A 16380-nucleotide genomic window follows, 5' to 3' on the forward strand; every position below is an offset into this window, starting at 1 on the left:
CTGAAGTCCAAATGTTACGGTGCAGACAATATAGTAGCTTCTCTCTCCAGCTGCTTTGTGCGCATGCGGTGAACATTCAAGCACGTTTGGGCATTTCTCTTTCTCGCGTTCTTTCCAATGCTTTGTCTCGCTCGCACTCGCTTAGTAGACGCGCCTGCGCATAATGACGCTCGACTACCTATGCCCATATTTGGACTTCGTGCGTCTCCCTTTCTCGGGCCTCGTGCTTCTCATTGCAAAGATACGCGACTAGCCACGGCTGCTAAAAACCCATCATTCGAGCTATCGAACGCATATAACCCTAAGAATCAACTCGTAATTTCCAAACAAGCTCTTAAACCTTCTAACTCACTTAATGCCACATGCCGCGTTGCATCTCGAACAATGCGGTGATGTGTCGCACCCTGTGGCCAGAACCAGCAGTTCTTCCCGGAACTGTTGTTGCCCTGCAATCTAATTCTAACCAGGTCATTGACAGTGATGGTTTGTCACATTGCTCAACAGCCTCATTCTACTTAACTTTACCTTCAAATTGCTGCGCAATTATATCTATTGGATTACTGTCTTCTCTTCAAAATTTCGCGGCGTACTTGTCGTACCTAACCTTTGCCAGAGATCAAATAACCGCTACTTATTATTGCGGATCGACCAAGTAAAAATCGATCGGTGTTTATTTGAAAGCATATAACATTTAACGTGTTATGTAATCACATAATGCATAGATTTTTTATCCTTTATATTGTTTTTATATATATTTGAATTAGTTTAAGTGTGTGTATATATAGAACTACAGCGGAATAATGTTCGTCTCAAGATCCTTGATGAAGAATAAGTCTGTTATTTTTCAGGTAATTTTTATTATATTTTTATATGCAAAAGACTTGCGTAATTACTCGATACATAATTATGCACGTCTTGATGTACATAATTATATATATATGTATATAAGGATGTATATACCCAGATAACCAAATTTGTCGAAACAGATTTTGCCAAATGCTTGTTACAAATTTTGTTAGCAAAAGACATCAAATATGATGCAGAGTTTGTTTTATCTGGCAATGTTGCAAAATTGCTAGCAAAAATATATCCAAGCTTGTTAACAAAACATAACAGCAAATTGCTGGCAAAAACCGAGCAAAGCTTGCACATAATTTGAGACCAAATTGACGCCAAAAATGAAGCAAGATCTGCGCAACACGACTTGATAGCAAAATAACAGCAAGACCCGAGCAAGACTTGCAGTTCAGTCAAACTATATGGTATTTAAAAGGCCATTTAATTATATCTTGACTTATTTCTAAATTGTATATATACACTATCTATAATCCATAATATATATAAAATTACTTTTACAGTTGAATATTTAACCTATTTCCCTATTACCAATAATTAAATATTAAAATGACATAATAAAATATTTTTTTAGCAAACTAACTATTAGAAAACCTATACGAGCAATGCTAGATGTACGCGCATTTTTTATGTATGTATAAATTTGTAAAGAATTATTGACATATATCTGAAATTTATTTCTACAATTTTTATAGATACATATATATATATATATATATATATATTCTTCATACATAATATATATAAAATTATGTTTACATTTGAATATTAAATTGACAATAATTATATAAATATTAAAATGACATAATATAATATTTAATTTTAAATAATTTTACAATATTTCTATATTATCAAATATATAATTTAGATTATGCATGTACACAATATTTATCGTTTATTAATACATAATTGAATTTTCTTAAACAGATATGAAAAGCGATTAAGTATTATGACCAAACTGCATTCTCCTAATAGAATCAATTAAAATTTTACTAATTGATTCAGTGATAATATCACTGATTTGCAGTGAAAAAAAAAATGCTTCTCTTAAAGTTAGGTGTCAGTAACAGATTAGTTTTACTAGGAAACAGTAAACTTCGCTGATTTACTTAGTAACAAATAGTTTTATTTAAAATTAGTAACAATATCACTGAATGCTATTAACATATTAGTTTTGAAGTAATTGATTGTGAAAGTTTCAATGGCTAAATTGGCAACAAAATCGAAGCCTAATGCGAACACAGTTGATGCCAATTTGCTGAGTATTTTTGCTTAAAATTGCTGACAATTTGCTGGCAAATTGCGAACAATATGTTTACTGGGTATAGATAACAACAAATTGCGGTAGAAAGTAACTTTTGTTATATACAAGTTGAGAAAAATTTAAACATATCCATTATTTCTCATCTATTCTAAATGGTTAATAATCGCGATATCTTTATATAAATTGAAAAGATAATATAAATTGTATGATAAGAGAGAGAGAAAAAACAACAGTTTTAATTACGTTGAAACAAGAATAAGTTGCAATTTTTAATTGTCATGTATCCTAGTATTGCATATTCAATGTTGCGCGGAAAGGACATCTCGCGAGATTGTTGTCAACCGATGGAATATTATCCGAGGAAAAATATCTAAAGACAACGGAGAAAAATGGGGTAAAGTTAACACACATTACTGTCATTAATCTAATATTTAAGCCTCTTGCGCAATGGAAGAAATAGCGATAGCGATAGAAATAACATCAGTTTTTAAGAGTTTATATTTATAAATAACGGTAGGAACAGCGGAATGTAACGTACAAAAATACACGTCTGTCAATGCGGATCAGAAAACGGAATAAGCAATAGCGATAAATTTTCCGACGAGTTGGAATTCTGTGTCTATTGCTTGTCGCTATCGCTATTTCCTCGCATTGTGCGAGAGGCTTTATATTTGAGAATCCAACATCTCTCGTTAGTTTCAGGAGATTTTATAGGTTTGTAATGATATTCATCTTACAATTAGTACTTGAGCGTTTTATCGCATTGGCTCTGATATTTTATTAGTTTCTATTTTCTCAATGAAATATTTAACGCGCTTAACATTGACTCGCACCTTTTATTAACCCTCGGAGAACACACTGGGTCAATTTGACCCTGTTCGTCGACTTTGATCAAAATATTTTGCTTCAATTTTGCTTTTTTGTAATATATTTTTTACAATGTTAATAATGTTAACGACACTTTAAAACTATATAGGCATATTCCAAACTGTTCAAAATATATCCAAAAATTTTTTCAAGCCAATCGGATAAGTGCATTTTAAATGGTAACATCTCAAAAAGTGGACAGGGTCAAATTGACCCAGATTGTTCTTCTTGATTGAAAAAATAGGTGTGTTCCCCGAGAGTTAAGTGCAATATCTGTTAGCTTCAATTTATTTTAGGTGAGAACTATTCGATTGAATAATTCTTTGTCGCGCAATGCGCTATCTCTGGAGATGCTGAAGACCCTGGTCAAAGAGATTAAGAGAGACGAGAATAATAAGGATTTTCGATCGATTGTAATAACATCGGAACCAGGGAAAGTGTTTTCCGCCGGACATGATTTAAAAGAATTGGTTTGTAAGAGGTCGTTCGCGCGTCGTCGTCATTCTCAATTTAATTGCGTAATTATTTCGAAAAACTTTGCGCAACTCAGACAGATACAAACACCAAACTGCACACGGAGATATTCGAAACCTGTTCGGAACTGATGCGAGTTATCATTCAATCTCCGGTACCAGTTATAGCAGCGGTAGATGGTTTAGCAGTCGCGGCCGGTTGTCAATTAGTTGCGGCGTGTGACATCGCTATATGCACGGAAAGAAGTTCGTTCTCTACACCAGGGTACTTCTCATAAAGAGCTCTTGTTTTATGATCTATCGTATTTATTTATATACAGAGTAGTAGCTGAGTACTCTAAAAGATTTTAAGAGATGATTTCTCACACTATATAATTCAAAACAAAAACTTTCTATAAAAAAAAACTTCGTTATGTTATTTGTAAGAAAAGAGTATTCGCTTATTCCTAGGTTTGTTCCTGATGTTTTTAAAAAAAAATGTTCCAAAAGATGAGCTTTCTGTGTTCTTCGAATATACACGTTTTGTTAAAATAACTTGAGTAATTATCGAAATTTTTGAAAAACAAAACCGAAATTTTTTCTTCGACTTTAACAACTTATATCTTTGAAGCTAAGTCGTTTTTTCAACTGTGTCTCTCAGAGCAAATGTTGGAATATTCTGCTCAACACCTGGTATACCATTGGTGCGTAACGTTCCAAGGAAGACCGCGATGTATATGTTGTTCACGGGATTTCCTATTTCCGGCAGAGAAGCTTACGAGTGCGGTCTTGTTAGCAAAGTCGTGCCAAATAATAAACTCGGTGATAAAAAAAAATATATATATATATATAAATATATAATATAGAGAACGTATATACACAATAAATTTTGCATTTAGACGAATCTCTTATTGTACGTAATATTGATTTTAGACGAGGAAACCAGTCGAATTACAAATGCAATCAATACAAAGAGTCGTTCAGTCATACACATTGGCAAAATGTTCTTGTATGAACAAATAGATCTCGATATATTGACGGCTTATTTTCGGGGCGCTGAAACAATGGTGAAGAATCTGAAAATGAGAGATACGCAGGAGGGAATACGAAGCTTCTTAGAAAAGAAGAAGGCTATTTGGACGCATAACTACGAGAACAACTGATAAAATTGGAAATTTCTTTTTATTTAAAAGGAAAAGAATCAAAGAGAACCTACGGCTCTCCAAGCTGGCGGTGGACAATCAAACAATTTATAACGCATTGTATTCTGAATTGTTTTCTCTTTTTGTATGACGTTTAAGACGTATAAGATTACAACATTTCAAATGTTTTTATCAAGCGTATTGATTTTGTCACGTAACAAAAGCATGAATATTGCCTTCCATTCTTTCGGTGCAAACTTGTATCTTTTAATATATGTATTCCGATAATGTTTTGTTCCCGTTTGCGAGACATCTCCATTTGTGGTCTCCGTTTCAGTCTGGTAAAAGATAACACTGAGACGGCAATGCCTTATCTATTTAGCGGATTATTTAACAATTTAATGCGCTTCTCGTGCACTTTTATTCATGTATTCTTAAAATATATATATCGCGTGGGAGCGTTTGTAGAGTATTTCGCAAGATAAAAAGTTCTTGTTGAGAAATATTTTTTTTCAAAGTGTTATTGAGATTTTTAATTTTTTTTTATTATTGCGATAAACATCGGATTACAACACTGGGTCAATACGCGTAGCAGAAGCAGATACATCAGTGTGTTCTCGGGATCGGAAGACGGTGATAAGGCTGATCCGCGGTGGTCGGTCAACGTCAGAACGAAGGTCTCGAAGGCCGTCTGATATGCCGCTGTTTTTATTTGTGTTATATGACGGATAAAAAGAGTATACTTTGCTCTTCGTCTGTGTGTTTGTCTATCATTATCTTCCTCTTTTTTTCCTCCCGACCGAGCTCATAAATAAGCCTGTTATTGTGTCGACGACCAGTATCACTCTCTCGCTTGTAGCCTTTGCGCGATTTAAGAGAAGTATATGACGAATTGTCGATCGCGTACAAAGCGGAAGTTGATCTCTCATGTGTTTACAATAAGGGCTGAAGTTTTCTTTAATTGATGAATCTTCTTGACGACTGCATGAGGTTTGAGACGTTCCGGACAACTCGAAGTACAGAACGAGATAGGCGAGAAGAGAACGCAGTGAAGACAATCTTGACGATACAGAAACAATTCACTAAAAAGCAGTTTGCAGAATTGCTTTTGGAGAGCTGCATCGGTTAGTTGGATTCAGCGACCAACACACGCACACACACAATTAATTTAAATAAACTTTTGAAAAAAAGGAGAAATACTGTGCTCCTTAAGAATAAGATTTTTATACACTTAAGAAATATGTAAATTCACACATAAACTATAAATTTATATATTTATAAACGTTAGCTCTTTAATATAGCTTTATTTTGGCGTGTTCTGTAATATAAGACTTTTCTTTTTTCTATTGAACTATATAATGTTAAAAGCGAGAAATCATGTAAATTTTTTGAATCTAGTTTATATCGCGAAATTAATTTGTTTTTTTCTTTTTTTTATATTTCTATATTTGGATGTATATGTAATTTTATATTAAGAGTGTCAATGTCGCAATTGTAAAATCCTGGTTTAGTAATCTGAAATAATATGTAGTAATGTTTAGTAAACGAAACCATGAAGTGCATTAACGATGTTATAATAGCGGCGTAGTAAACGCATGCTTTCACTTATCACTGCAAATAAAGGTCAAAGAAGTGTGAAACAAAATGCAATCATATGTACGAGTAAATTGTAAACAGCGTTATAAAATTTAATCGTCACACACTCTCGATTTCAATAATAATGTCTTTCCACGTGAAATAGTGTTATCAATACATTTTGTATTGGTAATGTCAACTTCACGTGTAAAGCTACTTAAGATATCTACTGTATAAATATATACATGTATGTTAGGTTATACATGTACAATATATACATACATGTCTGCAAAAGATGTATATATATACATACATGTCTCTCACACCTTGTCTCTTATTTTGATTTCTTTCAATTAATTGACTTTTTCCCCTTCGATATTAAGATTCTGTTATGTTAAATGTAATAAATTTGAACTTAAATTTTTAGTAAAGAAGTGTGTCGTCCTCTCGTCTAACAATTTTGATAAAATAATCAAGTACGCGCGCATATATGGCGATGTATAAAATACTTCGAATCTTTATGTTACTTGACTTTCTGTTCTCTCTGATAAAAAGATATGTGGCAATTCTTGTTTGTTTGACATATTTTCAATACTAAGAATAGCTCGTACAAATTTGTATAATTTTGAAACTTAATTTAAAAATTTGTATATTTATAATATAGTGCTTTTCTCTCGCATAGATTGTGCCAGAATGGCTGCCATACCGCAGAGTGCTTTTGCAGCGTGCAAACTTCGTAGGTCCGACGAATACACGATTTCTACGATGTCTGCAACGGAGGATAAAGGGAAAACTAAGAAGGAAAATATATTTAACGGAAGATCTTTTGTAGAAGGTATGATATACAATTAATGGCCTTGTTTAGCAGAATCTCATCGTTATAGTCGTACTTTTCAACTAAAGTTTTTGCTGACTGCACACTCTTCTGCTTCTGCACACTCTTGAGCAGAAAATTATCAAACGGTCGCGTTCTCTATTGAATGTTTTATATTTTATAACATATAATAGAGAAATAGTTATAGAGTAACACGCTTTTAATTTAGAGCCGCGTCATTGTGGATTATGTGAGATTCAATTTTTAATTTGACAAATATTTATATTTAGGCTGGGAACTGACGCCGCTGAAGTATAATAGCAAACTCATGAACAGCATTTGGGGTCTTTATAATCGTTATTCAGTGCACAACTTTAAGAAGAACACTGATGCCGAGGCAGGAGCTCGCGGTGGGGTGGTTGCAGCAGTCTGGGATGCAATTTTGGAAAATCACTCCCCGGCCGCTAATGCTACCGTCACTTCGAAGTAGTTACAAAGGTTTACATAATAAGATCCAAGAAGTGGCTTTCAAATATTATAAAAGTGCTTAAAGATAATAATCGACAATAAGCAATGATGTTTTGCATAATTACAGCGTAATATAATATATAAACATATATATTCAAACATACATAACGTGCGTATTATTTGAAAACAGACAACATATGTTAAAAACATGTAAAAATTTATATTTTATAAATATATGTATATATTTGTGTATAATAGGACTTCCGTTTCCGACAGCGTATAGTTGAGTCGTGAGTTATATAGCGGAGATTTAGAGTTGATTTGTGAGTGAGCCAAGGTGTGTTAGTGTGGTACGTGTGAGAGCGAGGAAGAGGGTGAAGAGAGAGGAGTGAAGTGGAGTGTAGGTGGAGGCGGGGGCGTGAAGGTAAAAGGGGTGAAATAGAATCATAGACTTATATAATAGACGGAACATTTATATGACGAAGTTGAGAACAACATTAAAGGACAGAGATAGTGCTGGAGTAATTGTTTTTCTCTCTTACAATAAGATGGTGGGGGACCAATCATCTCACAAGTCTATGCTATCGCCTTTCACTATCACTTTTTCTCAATTGACTCTCGAACTCTATCTTCGTTGCTCTCGGTCTGCCGCGGCCACCAATCAACTCACTGCTAGAAAAGAAGAGAATTACTCTACGACTATTTCTGTCTCTTTTAACGAAGCTTCAGCTTCTCTTACACGAATGTTCCATCTATTATATAAGTCTATGAATAGAATACGGTAGGTCGAGGTTAGGGTAGAGAAGAAAGAGTTAAGAAAGAGTAGAGAGAGCGGAGAGTGCAGAAGATGTAGGAGAAGAGAGGGAATAGGGAATCTAGGGACTTTGGAGCTTGAGATAAAGGCGGGTTCTCAAGGTACTGGCGAGGAAGCATAATGGAAGAGAAAGAAGGAAAAGGAGAAAGTAGAGTGGTGAAAGTGAAGGGATTGGAGAAAGGGAGAAGGGAGAGAACAAAAAGCGAAAATGCTTTGATGGAAATGTGGGTGAAGAGAAAAAGAGACGAGGATAAAGGGGAAGAGGAAAGGGAGGAAGATTGGGTCTTTAAGAGGAGCAGAAAAATAGTAAGATCGCCGGTTAAGGAGAAGGAGAAGGAAGGGAGAGGTGAAGATGCAGGAGGGAATGCAGTGAGGGAAAAAATGGAGAAAGAAAGAAAAGAAGGGATATGGAAAGAATTAGACAAGATAAGGAAAGATGTCTGGGTCTTTTGTGAGATGTCTCACGAAAGATGAGGAGGGAAAGAGGAGGTTGAGGGATAAAAGAGTAAATAGAGGGAAGGTTGTTGTTGGAGAGGTTAGAGGAGTTAGGATGGGTAATATGGAATGGAGACATAAAAGGGGACGAGGAAGGGGAATGAACTTACGTGGGAGGACGAGGGTAAATCCGTAATAAATTATGTATTAGGGGAAGCAGGAACGAGAGAATATGTAGAGAAGATGAGAGTAGAGGATTGAGTGGATTCGGACCACCAACCTGTAGTGGTATGAATTAAAGAAAAGGAAAAAATAAGAGAGAGGAAGGGTGGAAAAGATGGTGGAAAAAAGAAATTAGGGAGGATAGTTTGGTCGGAAAAAGAGAAGAAGAAATGGATAGAAGAAATGAAAAAGGAAATGGGATATGAAGAATGTGGGATAGAGGAAATGTGGGAAGATATGAGAAAGAAAATAAGGAAGGTATTGGGAGGGGGGAGATCGTGGAAACAGGGGATAGAAGGAGAGGGTGGTGGGATGAAGAGTGCAAAGAGGAAAAAAAGAAGGTAAGGAGAGAATTAAGAAAATAGAGAGAAGGAAAAGAATGTAAAAAGATTTACAAAGCAAGGAAAAAGGAGTATAGAATACTGTGTGAAAGGAAGAGAGAGGAGAAGAACCGGGAGTGGGAAGAAATAGTAAAGAAAGCAAGGACGATGGGACAAGTGTGGGAGGTGGTCAATAGAGAAAGAAGAAAAAAAAGGGGTAAGGGTAGCGATATAGAGTTAAAAGAGTGCGAAGAATATTTTAAGAAACAGCTGGGGGAGTGGACTGAAAGGTGGTGAGAGGGGAAAGAAAGAGAGGGAAGAACGAAGAAGAGGATATAAAAAGAGAGGAAGTTGTAAAGGCGATTAGGAAGATGAAAGAGGGAAAGGCGGCGGGGGGAGATGGAATTTTGGCGGAAGTATGGAAGCATGGAGGAGAAAAAATGACGAACTAGGTGTGGGATATATGTAAAAAGATTTGGAGAGGGGAAGGGTAGATCGATGAGTGGAGTGTAGGAATTGTGGTGCCAGTGTTGAAAAAAGGAGAAGAGAATAAGGTAGAGGACTATAGGGGAGTTACGTTGGCCGGGACGCTATATAAGATTTATGCAGAGTTATTAGCGGAAAAGTTAAGAGAGGAGGTGGAGGAGAAGGGATTGATGCCGGATAATCAGGCAGGATTCAGGAGGGAGAGAGGGACTATGGACAATATTTATGTAAATTATCTGGCAGAAAGGAATATAAGTAGGAAAAGAGGTAAATTGGTTGCACTGTATGTCGATTTGAGGGCGGCCTTTGATACAGTGGACAGACGCTGCTAAAGAAGATGAGGGTAAGAGGGGTTAGAGAGGGTTTGGTGAGAAGATGCGGATAATTGTACAGGGAAACTAGGAATAGGGTGAGGGTGGGGGAAGAGGTAGGAAGGGAATTTTGGACAGGGAGGGGAGTGAGGCAAGGATGTTCACTGAGCCCGTACCTGTTTAACATGATGACGGCGGATATGGAGGAGTATTTGGGTAGGTTTGGGCGGGGAGGGATGAAGGTAAGAGGTAGGAAGATTTACTCTATGGCATACGCAGATGATGTGGTGCTATTGGCTGATGAGGAGGACGGGATGAGAGGGATGATAAGAGGACTGGAAAAGTATCTGAAAGGGAAAGGCTTGGAATTAAACGTAGGGAAATCAAAGGTGATGAGATTTAAAAGAGGAGAAGGGAGAGAGAAAAAGATGGAATAGTGGTGAAAAGGAGAGAGATTTGAGGAGGTAAAGGAATTTAAATATTTGGGATGTGTTTCAGAGAAATGGAGGGAGGGAGGCACATGTGAAAGAAAGAGGGAGAAAAGGAGCGGCAATAATGGGCCAGATATGGGGGATGTGTACTATAACAAGAGAGAAAGACATGACATAATTAACAATAATAATATTTTTTCAATCTCCGAAAATTTTGGTGTAGAATTCTTCTTTGTAAATTTGATAACCTAAACCATTAATTTTATTAAGTATTATGCCATATAAACTTAAAATAGAAGCAAAGAATATACGAATATATATTCTTTAATTGAAGGTTATGGCCTCTCATTGAAGACCATTATTTATTTCTTATTATAAATCTCCATTATTAATTAGGAAAATCTATAATCTCTGGTTTGGTTTGGTGCAAAAATGGTTCAGTGGACCGAAAGTCTATAATCTCTATTTAGTCATGAAACACCGAATTTCATGATTGGTCACTACATTGAAATTTGAGGTTGGAGATTCGAGACCTGAGAGCTGAAATTTGAGATTGGAAACGAGATCTAAGATTTGAGAAGCGACTATGTGAATTCGGGCCTCAAAAGATAATGTGTAATCACTTTTACCGCCTGGTAAACTAGCGCATGTCCACGAATGGTGCATATTGGAACTACGAGCACATAGCACAGAATAGAACCGCACGCTGTGGACATAGCGCACCGACATGCTCGTGGACATGGCTGCGTAGTTCCAATATGCACCACCCGTGGACATGCGCTAGTTTACCAGACGGAAAAGTGATTACACATTATCTTATGAGCCTGACCGCTCTCAGGCTTCTTTCTGGTTAAAGAAATTACACAATTACAGCGTATCGTGTGTACGTATATATATATACGTTTACGATACTATATACATAGATGCATTCGCTTTGAGCGTCAGTTTACCTTTGTTCCACATTTAAAGAGCGGCGAAGACGGATTGACGCTTTAAAGCGCATAAGCGTTCCAAAGCGAACGCATTCTGCAACAGATGACTTACTGACTCGCTGTCAGCAGCTGTCAGTGAATACGACAAGTTCAACTCTCATCTAGGTCGGCATTGTTGTGTGGTGTTACGGATGTATTGGAGAGAGTGGAAGAAACACGCAGTTTTAATGTCCAGAACGGTAGTGAGTCATCGCGTGGAAGTGTGAGATATCACAGAGCAGGGAACACGCTTCGCGAGAACAACGGCGACTACGATAGGCATCATGGAAATACTAGATCCAAGTGTCTCCAGAGATGATCAACCTCTCTGTATCAACGATTCCTTGGAACGAGGTTTGTCCATCTGATTTCCAAAGCAAACATTTGTATTCCTGTATACTTATTTCTCGCGTAATTATACATGTAATTGTTTTCCTGGAAATAACAACGTCTGTTTTGTTAAAGCGTGACGTATTACGCTGGAAACAAAGGATTAAAAGGAAACATATTAGTAGAAGTTACAGAAGTTAGAATAGTTCAATATTGCTATGGCGCATCAATATATGTGTATAACATTGCAATATTCAATATTGCAATGTTAATATTCAATAGTCTAACAAATCAAATACGTAATTAATAATTTTTTAAATTGATAGTGAGAATTAAAGATAATCTTGTACGAGACTAAAATACAGTTAAGAAAAACAAATTAAAACAGTTTAGAAAGAAAAGACTTTTTTTCTATTTAATAATATTATAAAAAATATTGAAATATTATGTCAGATCAGTAAACACTTTTTGAAGGAAATAAATTATCATCCAGACAATATGCTATCTCTTATGTCACACGTACGCAATGATAAAGAAGCTTTTGAAACGTACATTTTTCATCGATATAAATTTTTTTACAGATAAAATATATTTCTTTTAAATTTCTCATAAATTTCCTTTAGAATAATCTGCACAAAATATTGTTTGGAGTCTTGGTATTAATTTTTTTTGGCTGTAAAAAATGCTCACAGTATGATATTTTGTGTTCTTTTAGTTAATACATCCCAGACTCCAGTGGATACAAGATCATGCGTAAAAGCACGTTATACATTGGGTTTTCTCGGTTTTCTTGGCTTTGCTCTTGTGTACGCTATGAGAGTCAATTTATCAGTTGCTATTGTCTCCATGGTTAATCAAACAGCAATACCACATACTGAAGACAATGATACTAGTGATGTTTGTCCTAAAACTACGCCCGTAAATGGAACTTTTATACCGGTTTGTGTGTTTGTTTCTTTCTCAAATATTTAGCGCTTTATGTATTATCTTACTTTTATATACACAATATTTTTTATTTGAATAATTTATAAATAAAATTATGACTTTTTGATTATATTATGGGTTTTTTTTTATCAATTCGAAATAAATATTATTTATATCTTTGATAGATTGACTTTGATATTTATTTCAGAGTGCGGGAGAATTTGTTTGGGATGAGAAGACTCAGGGTATTATATTAGGTGCTTTTTTTCTTGGCTATGTAACCACAAATGTCCCTGGTGGTAGAATGGCTGAAAAAATGGGTGGAAAATTAATTTATGGTCTGGGAGTGTTTCTGACTGCAGTTCTGACGGTGATAAGTCCTTTTGCTGCTTATTGGGGCTTGATACCATTCCTAGTTGTACGAGTTGCAGAGGGATTTACCGAGGTAAATATGTCCTTTAAAGAATTATATAATTGTGTGTGTGTGTGTGTGTGTTTCTCTCTCTAAAATTAATTTATTAAAATAAAATAATTTTAAATTTAATTAAAATATCTGTAAAAGATTGTAGAGAAAATATTTGTGGGAAGATTTTGTCTAGAACAAAATAACTTTTATATGTGTACATATAAAAATGCGTGTATATATATACATATATATGAGTAACAGATTTTGGATCTTATATAGGGAGTAACTTTTCCTGCGATGCATAGTATGTTAGCGCATTGGGTACCTCCCTTAGAGAGAAGTAAATTTGCTGCTCTAGTATACGCAGGTAATTTCTCTATTTTCCGATAGAAGACAAAGCAAACACTTGAAAATACTTCGTATACTTTTCTAAGGTTCTAATTTCGGGACTGTCATCTCACTACCGGTTAGCGGTTGGCTATGTTCTTTGGAGTTATGGGGTGGTTGGCCGCTTGCATTTTATTTGTTCGGAAGTCTTGGTATTGTATGGTATGCATTCTGGTTGATATTTATATACGATACTCCTGCAAAACATGCAAGAATCGATCCTTCTGAAAAAGCGTATATCGAAGCTAGTGTTGAGAAAAAAGACGAGGTCAGTATTAAATGTATTAACGTGATTTAATATTTCTTTATATATATGTGTGCGTGTGTAAACTGTTTTACACACTCACACAGATATATATACATGTATAATTCCATATTTGGAACGTAACATTTTATTTTATTTTAGCAACTCGGATATTATATAAAACGAAATATGAATATTTGTTTAAATATTCTAATAAAAAAAAATAAAAATCCTATGTTTGCTGTTCGAAATCAGAAAGCGCTTTTATTATTGATATCGAATAAAATATTGAATTTATTATAGAACGCAATGTAAACATTTGTGCAAAGATGTGGTTTGGCTCAATGATAAGCAAATCATTCTGACGGTAGAATGATGATCCGGATGTACCTTGGCTGTCCGTCTTCACATCTCTACCCATATGGGCAATCACTATTACACAATGCGGACAATCCTGGGCCTTCTATACTCTTCTGACTGAACTGCCAACGTACATGGACAAAATATTACATCTGAACGTACAACAGAATGCATTTCTCTCGGCGTTGCCTTATCTGAGCGCCTGGTTAGTGGGGCTTTGTATCTCGAGCTTCGCGGACGCGCTTCTCGCTCGTCGTCTTATTTCACCCTTAGCCTCCTTCAAACTTTGGAACACAGTAGCTTCATTGGGGCCCAGTCTTAGTTTCCTCGGCGCTATCTGGGCGGAATGCGATCGCATGACCGTGATGTTGATGCTTGCTGGACTAGGCTCTCTTCAGGGTGCGGTATATGCCGGGAATCAGATGAATCATATTGCGCTGGCGCCACGATTTGCGGGTACTTTGTACGGATTGACGAATGCCGCGTCGAATGCGTGCGGTTTCTTGGCACCATTCGTTATTGGCAGAATAGTACAAGGACACGTTAGTATATAATTGTTGCATTTTGTTAATTTTTTTTAAAGCTTTAGAAATATAAAATGAATGGGTTTCTCCTTGGGTTGTAGGAAACTTTGGCACGTTGGCACACAGTTTTCTGGATGGCAGCGGGAATAAACATAGCTACCAATTGCTTTTACCTGATGTTTGCATCAGCTACTGAGCAACCATGGAGCAAAGGTAGCAGTTGATGACAATGTCACATTAGAGGTGTGATATTAAACGTGGAAAATAATATATTCTTTAACCGTGTTGCACACAGTACGTTTTAATTCAGTTGAACTTTATATTTTGGTAAACAACAGACATAGTGCTAATCGTTTCTAAGATAATTCAAATATTCCGAAAACACTTTTTTTTTCTAAATTATTTATCTAGTCTAATTATTTTTCATTTTTTCCGTACAATGACAAATGAATTAAATGTAAAGACAAATGGATCTGGTATTATCAATTTGTGATACGTGATACATAAAAGCGCGATACATAAGCGGTGCTGTATGGGTTCTGTTTTGGACGATTGGAATTGATTAATATACACTGTTTTATTTTCGTTTTATCTTACAAAATTTCAACGATCCAGCTACACACTACATCTGTGATGTGTGAAAACCAATTTGCAATCCGAGACAAATTTAGATATTGATAAACAGCAGAGTGTTCCATATAACATCAAAAGATAAAAGAATATAAAACTAAAATATATACATATAAAATATTACTAATTATGGAACACATCTGATGTAAAATTGCATTTACTTTTGTATATACATTTATATAAAATGTTCTATTTATTGCGAACATTTGAACACACATACTAATACAAACAGCAGACCACAATTGTAATATTTAATGTATCTCTTATTTAAAAGTTGCTAATTTTATTTTATTTTATATGTAAAATTATATAAATGATTGTAATAGAGAAAAACAAGTATTTGGAAATATAATGATTAGTACATACAAGATGTAAATGTTATTACAAAAAAACAATTATAAATTTTTTATTTGTATTAGTTTAGAAAGATATGTTGTTATTTCTAAATATTTTAACATTAATTTATTGTTAAAAAAAAAAACAATTTATATATATAATGCCGAAACAAATTGGATAGCTCTGTAATAAATAAATATTTGTTGAGAAACAATTTGTTTAGATTCTATATGATGTAACTAAAACTTTTAGTTACATCGTATAGAATGTTCACTCACACACACACATGCATATACATACAAATCCTGATAGTTAATTACGTAAAGTAATATACATTGGAACAAATCTTAAAAACAACAAAATCATAGAACAAATTTTGTAGATAAAAATAAGAGATATTCATACAATTCAAATTTAAGTCGAACTTTATCGAAACACAAGTAAGCAAATAGAAATGATTAATATCGTAATTTATATATATTACAACAAAAATGTGGAATATTGCGTTTATCATATACATCTAATCTAAATGTTAATAGTATTACAAAAATTTATGTAACAATATATATATATGCAAAATATTGTTACTTTTTAGTAATTTACAATAAATGTTTGTCATACACAAATATATATACACGCGTACGCGAGTATATGTAAATAAATTATGTAAAAATTACTTTTTGTTTATTTTAATTACATGTAATGATAAATAAATTTTGATGTTGAAACATATTTTATATGCCAATCTTTATAGTTAATTTTGGTAAAAATCATATTAAAAAAGATTTTAATTTTTATATCTAATATTTATG

The 16380-nt window shown here is 34.6% G+C and overlaps 3 protein-coding genes across 9 annotated transcripts; all 3 read left to right on the top strand.

Moving 5' to 3' along the window:
- Positions 1-249: 249 nt before the first annotated feature.
- On the top strand, positions 250-4764 carry LOC109858474 (enoyl-CoA hydratase domain-containing protein 3, mitochondrial). 7 transcript variants are annotated; one of them, XM_020435765.1, is made up of 7 exons: positions 250-315; positions 786-848; positions 2409-2513; positions 3283-3456; positions 3537-3724; positions 4100-4260; positions 4372-4744. In XM_020435765.1, exons 2-7 carry the CDS (start codon positions 801-803, stop codon positions 4599-4601), a joined length of 906 nt encoding a protein of 301 aa, XP_020291354.1. In that variant the 5' UTR covers positions 250-315; positions 786-800; the 3' UTR covers positions 4602-4744. The 7 variants fall into 7 exon arrangements, with proteins under 7 accessions (XP_020291354.1, XP_020291351.1, XP_020291349.1 ...); XM_020435762.1 differs by lacking the exon at positions 250-315 and adding an exon at positions 322-467 and having other exon boundaries at positions 3283-3460; positions 3541-3724; positions 4372-4764; XM_020435760.1 differs by lacking the exon at positions 250-315 and adding an exon at positions 322-467 and having other exon boundaries at positions 4372-4755.
- Positions 4765-5417: 653 nt separating this feature from the next.
- On the top strand, positions 5418-7697 carry LOC109858475. The gene is made up of 3 exons (XM_020435768.1): positions 5418-5704; positions 6838-6990; positions 7260-7697. Exons 1-3 carry the CDS (start codon positions 5545-5547, stop codon positions 7457-7459), a joined length of 513 nt encoding a protein of 170 aa, XP_020291357.1. The 5' UTR covers positions 5418-5544; the 3' UTR covers positions 7460-7697.
- Positions 7698-11363: 3666 nt separating this feature from the next.
- On the top strand, positions 11364-16178 carry LOC109858476 (sialin). The gene is made up of 7 exons (XM_020435769.1): positions 11364-11781; positions 12473-12696; positions 12890-13126; positions 13367-13454; positions 13522-13742; positions 14090-14620; positions 14704-16178. The coding sequence occupies exons 1-7, from the start codon at positions 11712-11714 to the stop codon at positions 14824-14826; spliced, it is 1494 nt and encodes a 497-aa protein (XP_020291358.1). The 5' UTR covers positions 11364-11711; the 3' UTR covers positions 14827-16178.
- The last annotated feature ends 202 nt before the right edge of the window (positions 16179-16380 follow it).

Source organism: Pseudomyrmex gracilis, unplaced genomic scaffold (genome assembly GCF_002006095.1).
Source record: "Pseudomyrmex gracilis isolate BER0280 unplaced genomic scaffold, ASM200609v1 scaffold_206, whole genome shotgun sequence".
NCBI lineage: Eukaryota > Metazoa > Arthropoda > Insecta > Hymenoptera > Formicidae > Pseudomyrmex > Pseudomyrmex gracilis.

Excerpts from the sequence above, each read along its gene's own strand:
- LOC109858475 (XM_020435768.1), top strand. The coding sequence starts at position 5,545 with ATGAATCTTCTTGACGACTGCATGAGGTTTGAGACGTTCCGGACAACT. Across the intron at positions 5,705-6,837 it reads GCTTTTGGAGAGCTGCATCG|ATTGTGCCAGAATGGCTGCC; the intron begins GTTAGTTGGATT and ends TCTCTCGCATAG. Across the intron at positions 6,991-7,259 it reads CGGAAGATCTTTTGTAGAAG|GCTGGGAACTGACGCCGCTG; the intron begins GTATGATATACA and ends ATTTATATTTAG.
- LOC109858476 (XM_020435769.1), top strand. The coding sequence starts at position 11,712 with ATGGAAATACTAGATCCAAGTGTCTCCAGAGATGATCAACCTCTCTGT. Across the intron at positions 11,782-12,472 it reads CAACGATTCCTTGGAACGAG|TTAATACATCCCAGACTCCA; the intron begins GTTTGTCCATCT and ends GTGTTCTTTTAG. Across the intron at positions 13,127-13,366 it reads TTGCAGAGGGATTTACCGAG|GGAGTAACTTTTCCTGCGAT; the intron begins GTAAATATGTCC and ends GATCTTATATAG.
- LOC109858474 (XM_020435762.1), top strand. The coding sequence starts at position 363 with ATGCCGCGTTGCATCTCGAACAATGCGGTGATGTGTCGCACCCTGTGG. Across the intron at positions 468-785 it reads TGCAATCTAATTCTAACCAG|AACTACAGCGGAATAATGTT; the intron begins GTCATTGACAGT and ends GTGTATATATAG. Across the intron at positions 3,461-3,540 it reads TGATTTAAAAGAATTGGTTT|ATACAAACACCAAACTGCAC; the intron begins GTAAGAGGTCGT and ends CAACTCAGACAG.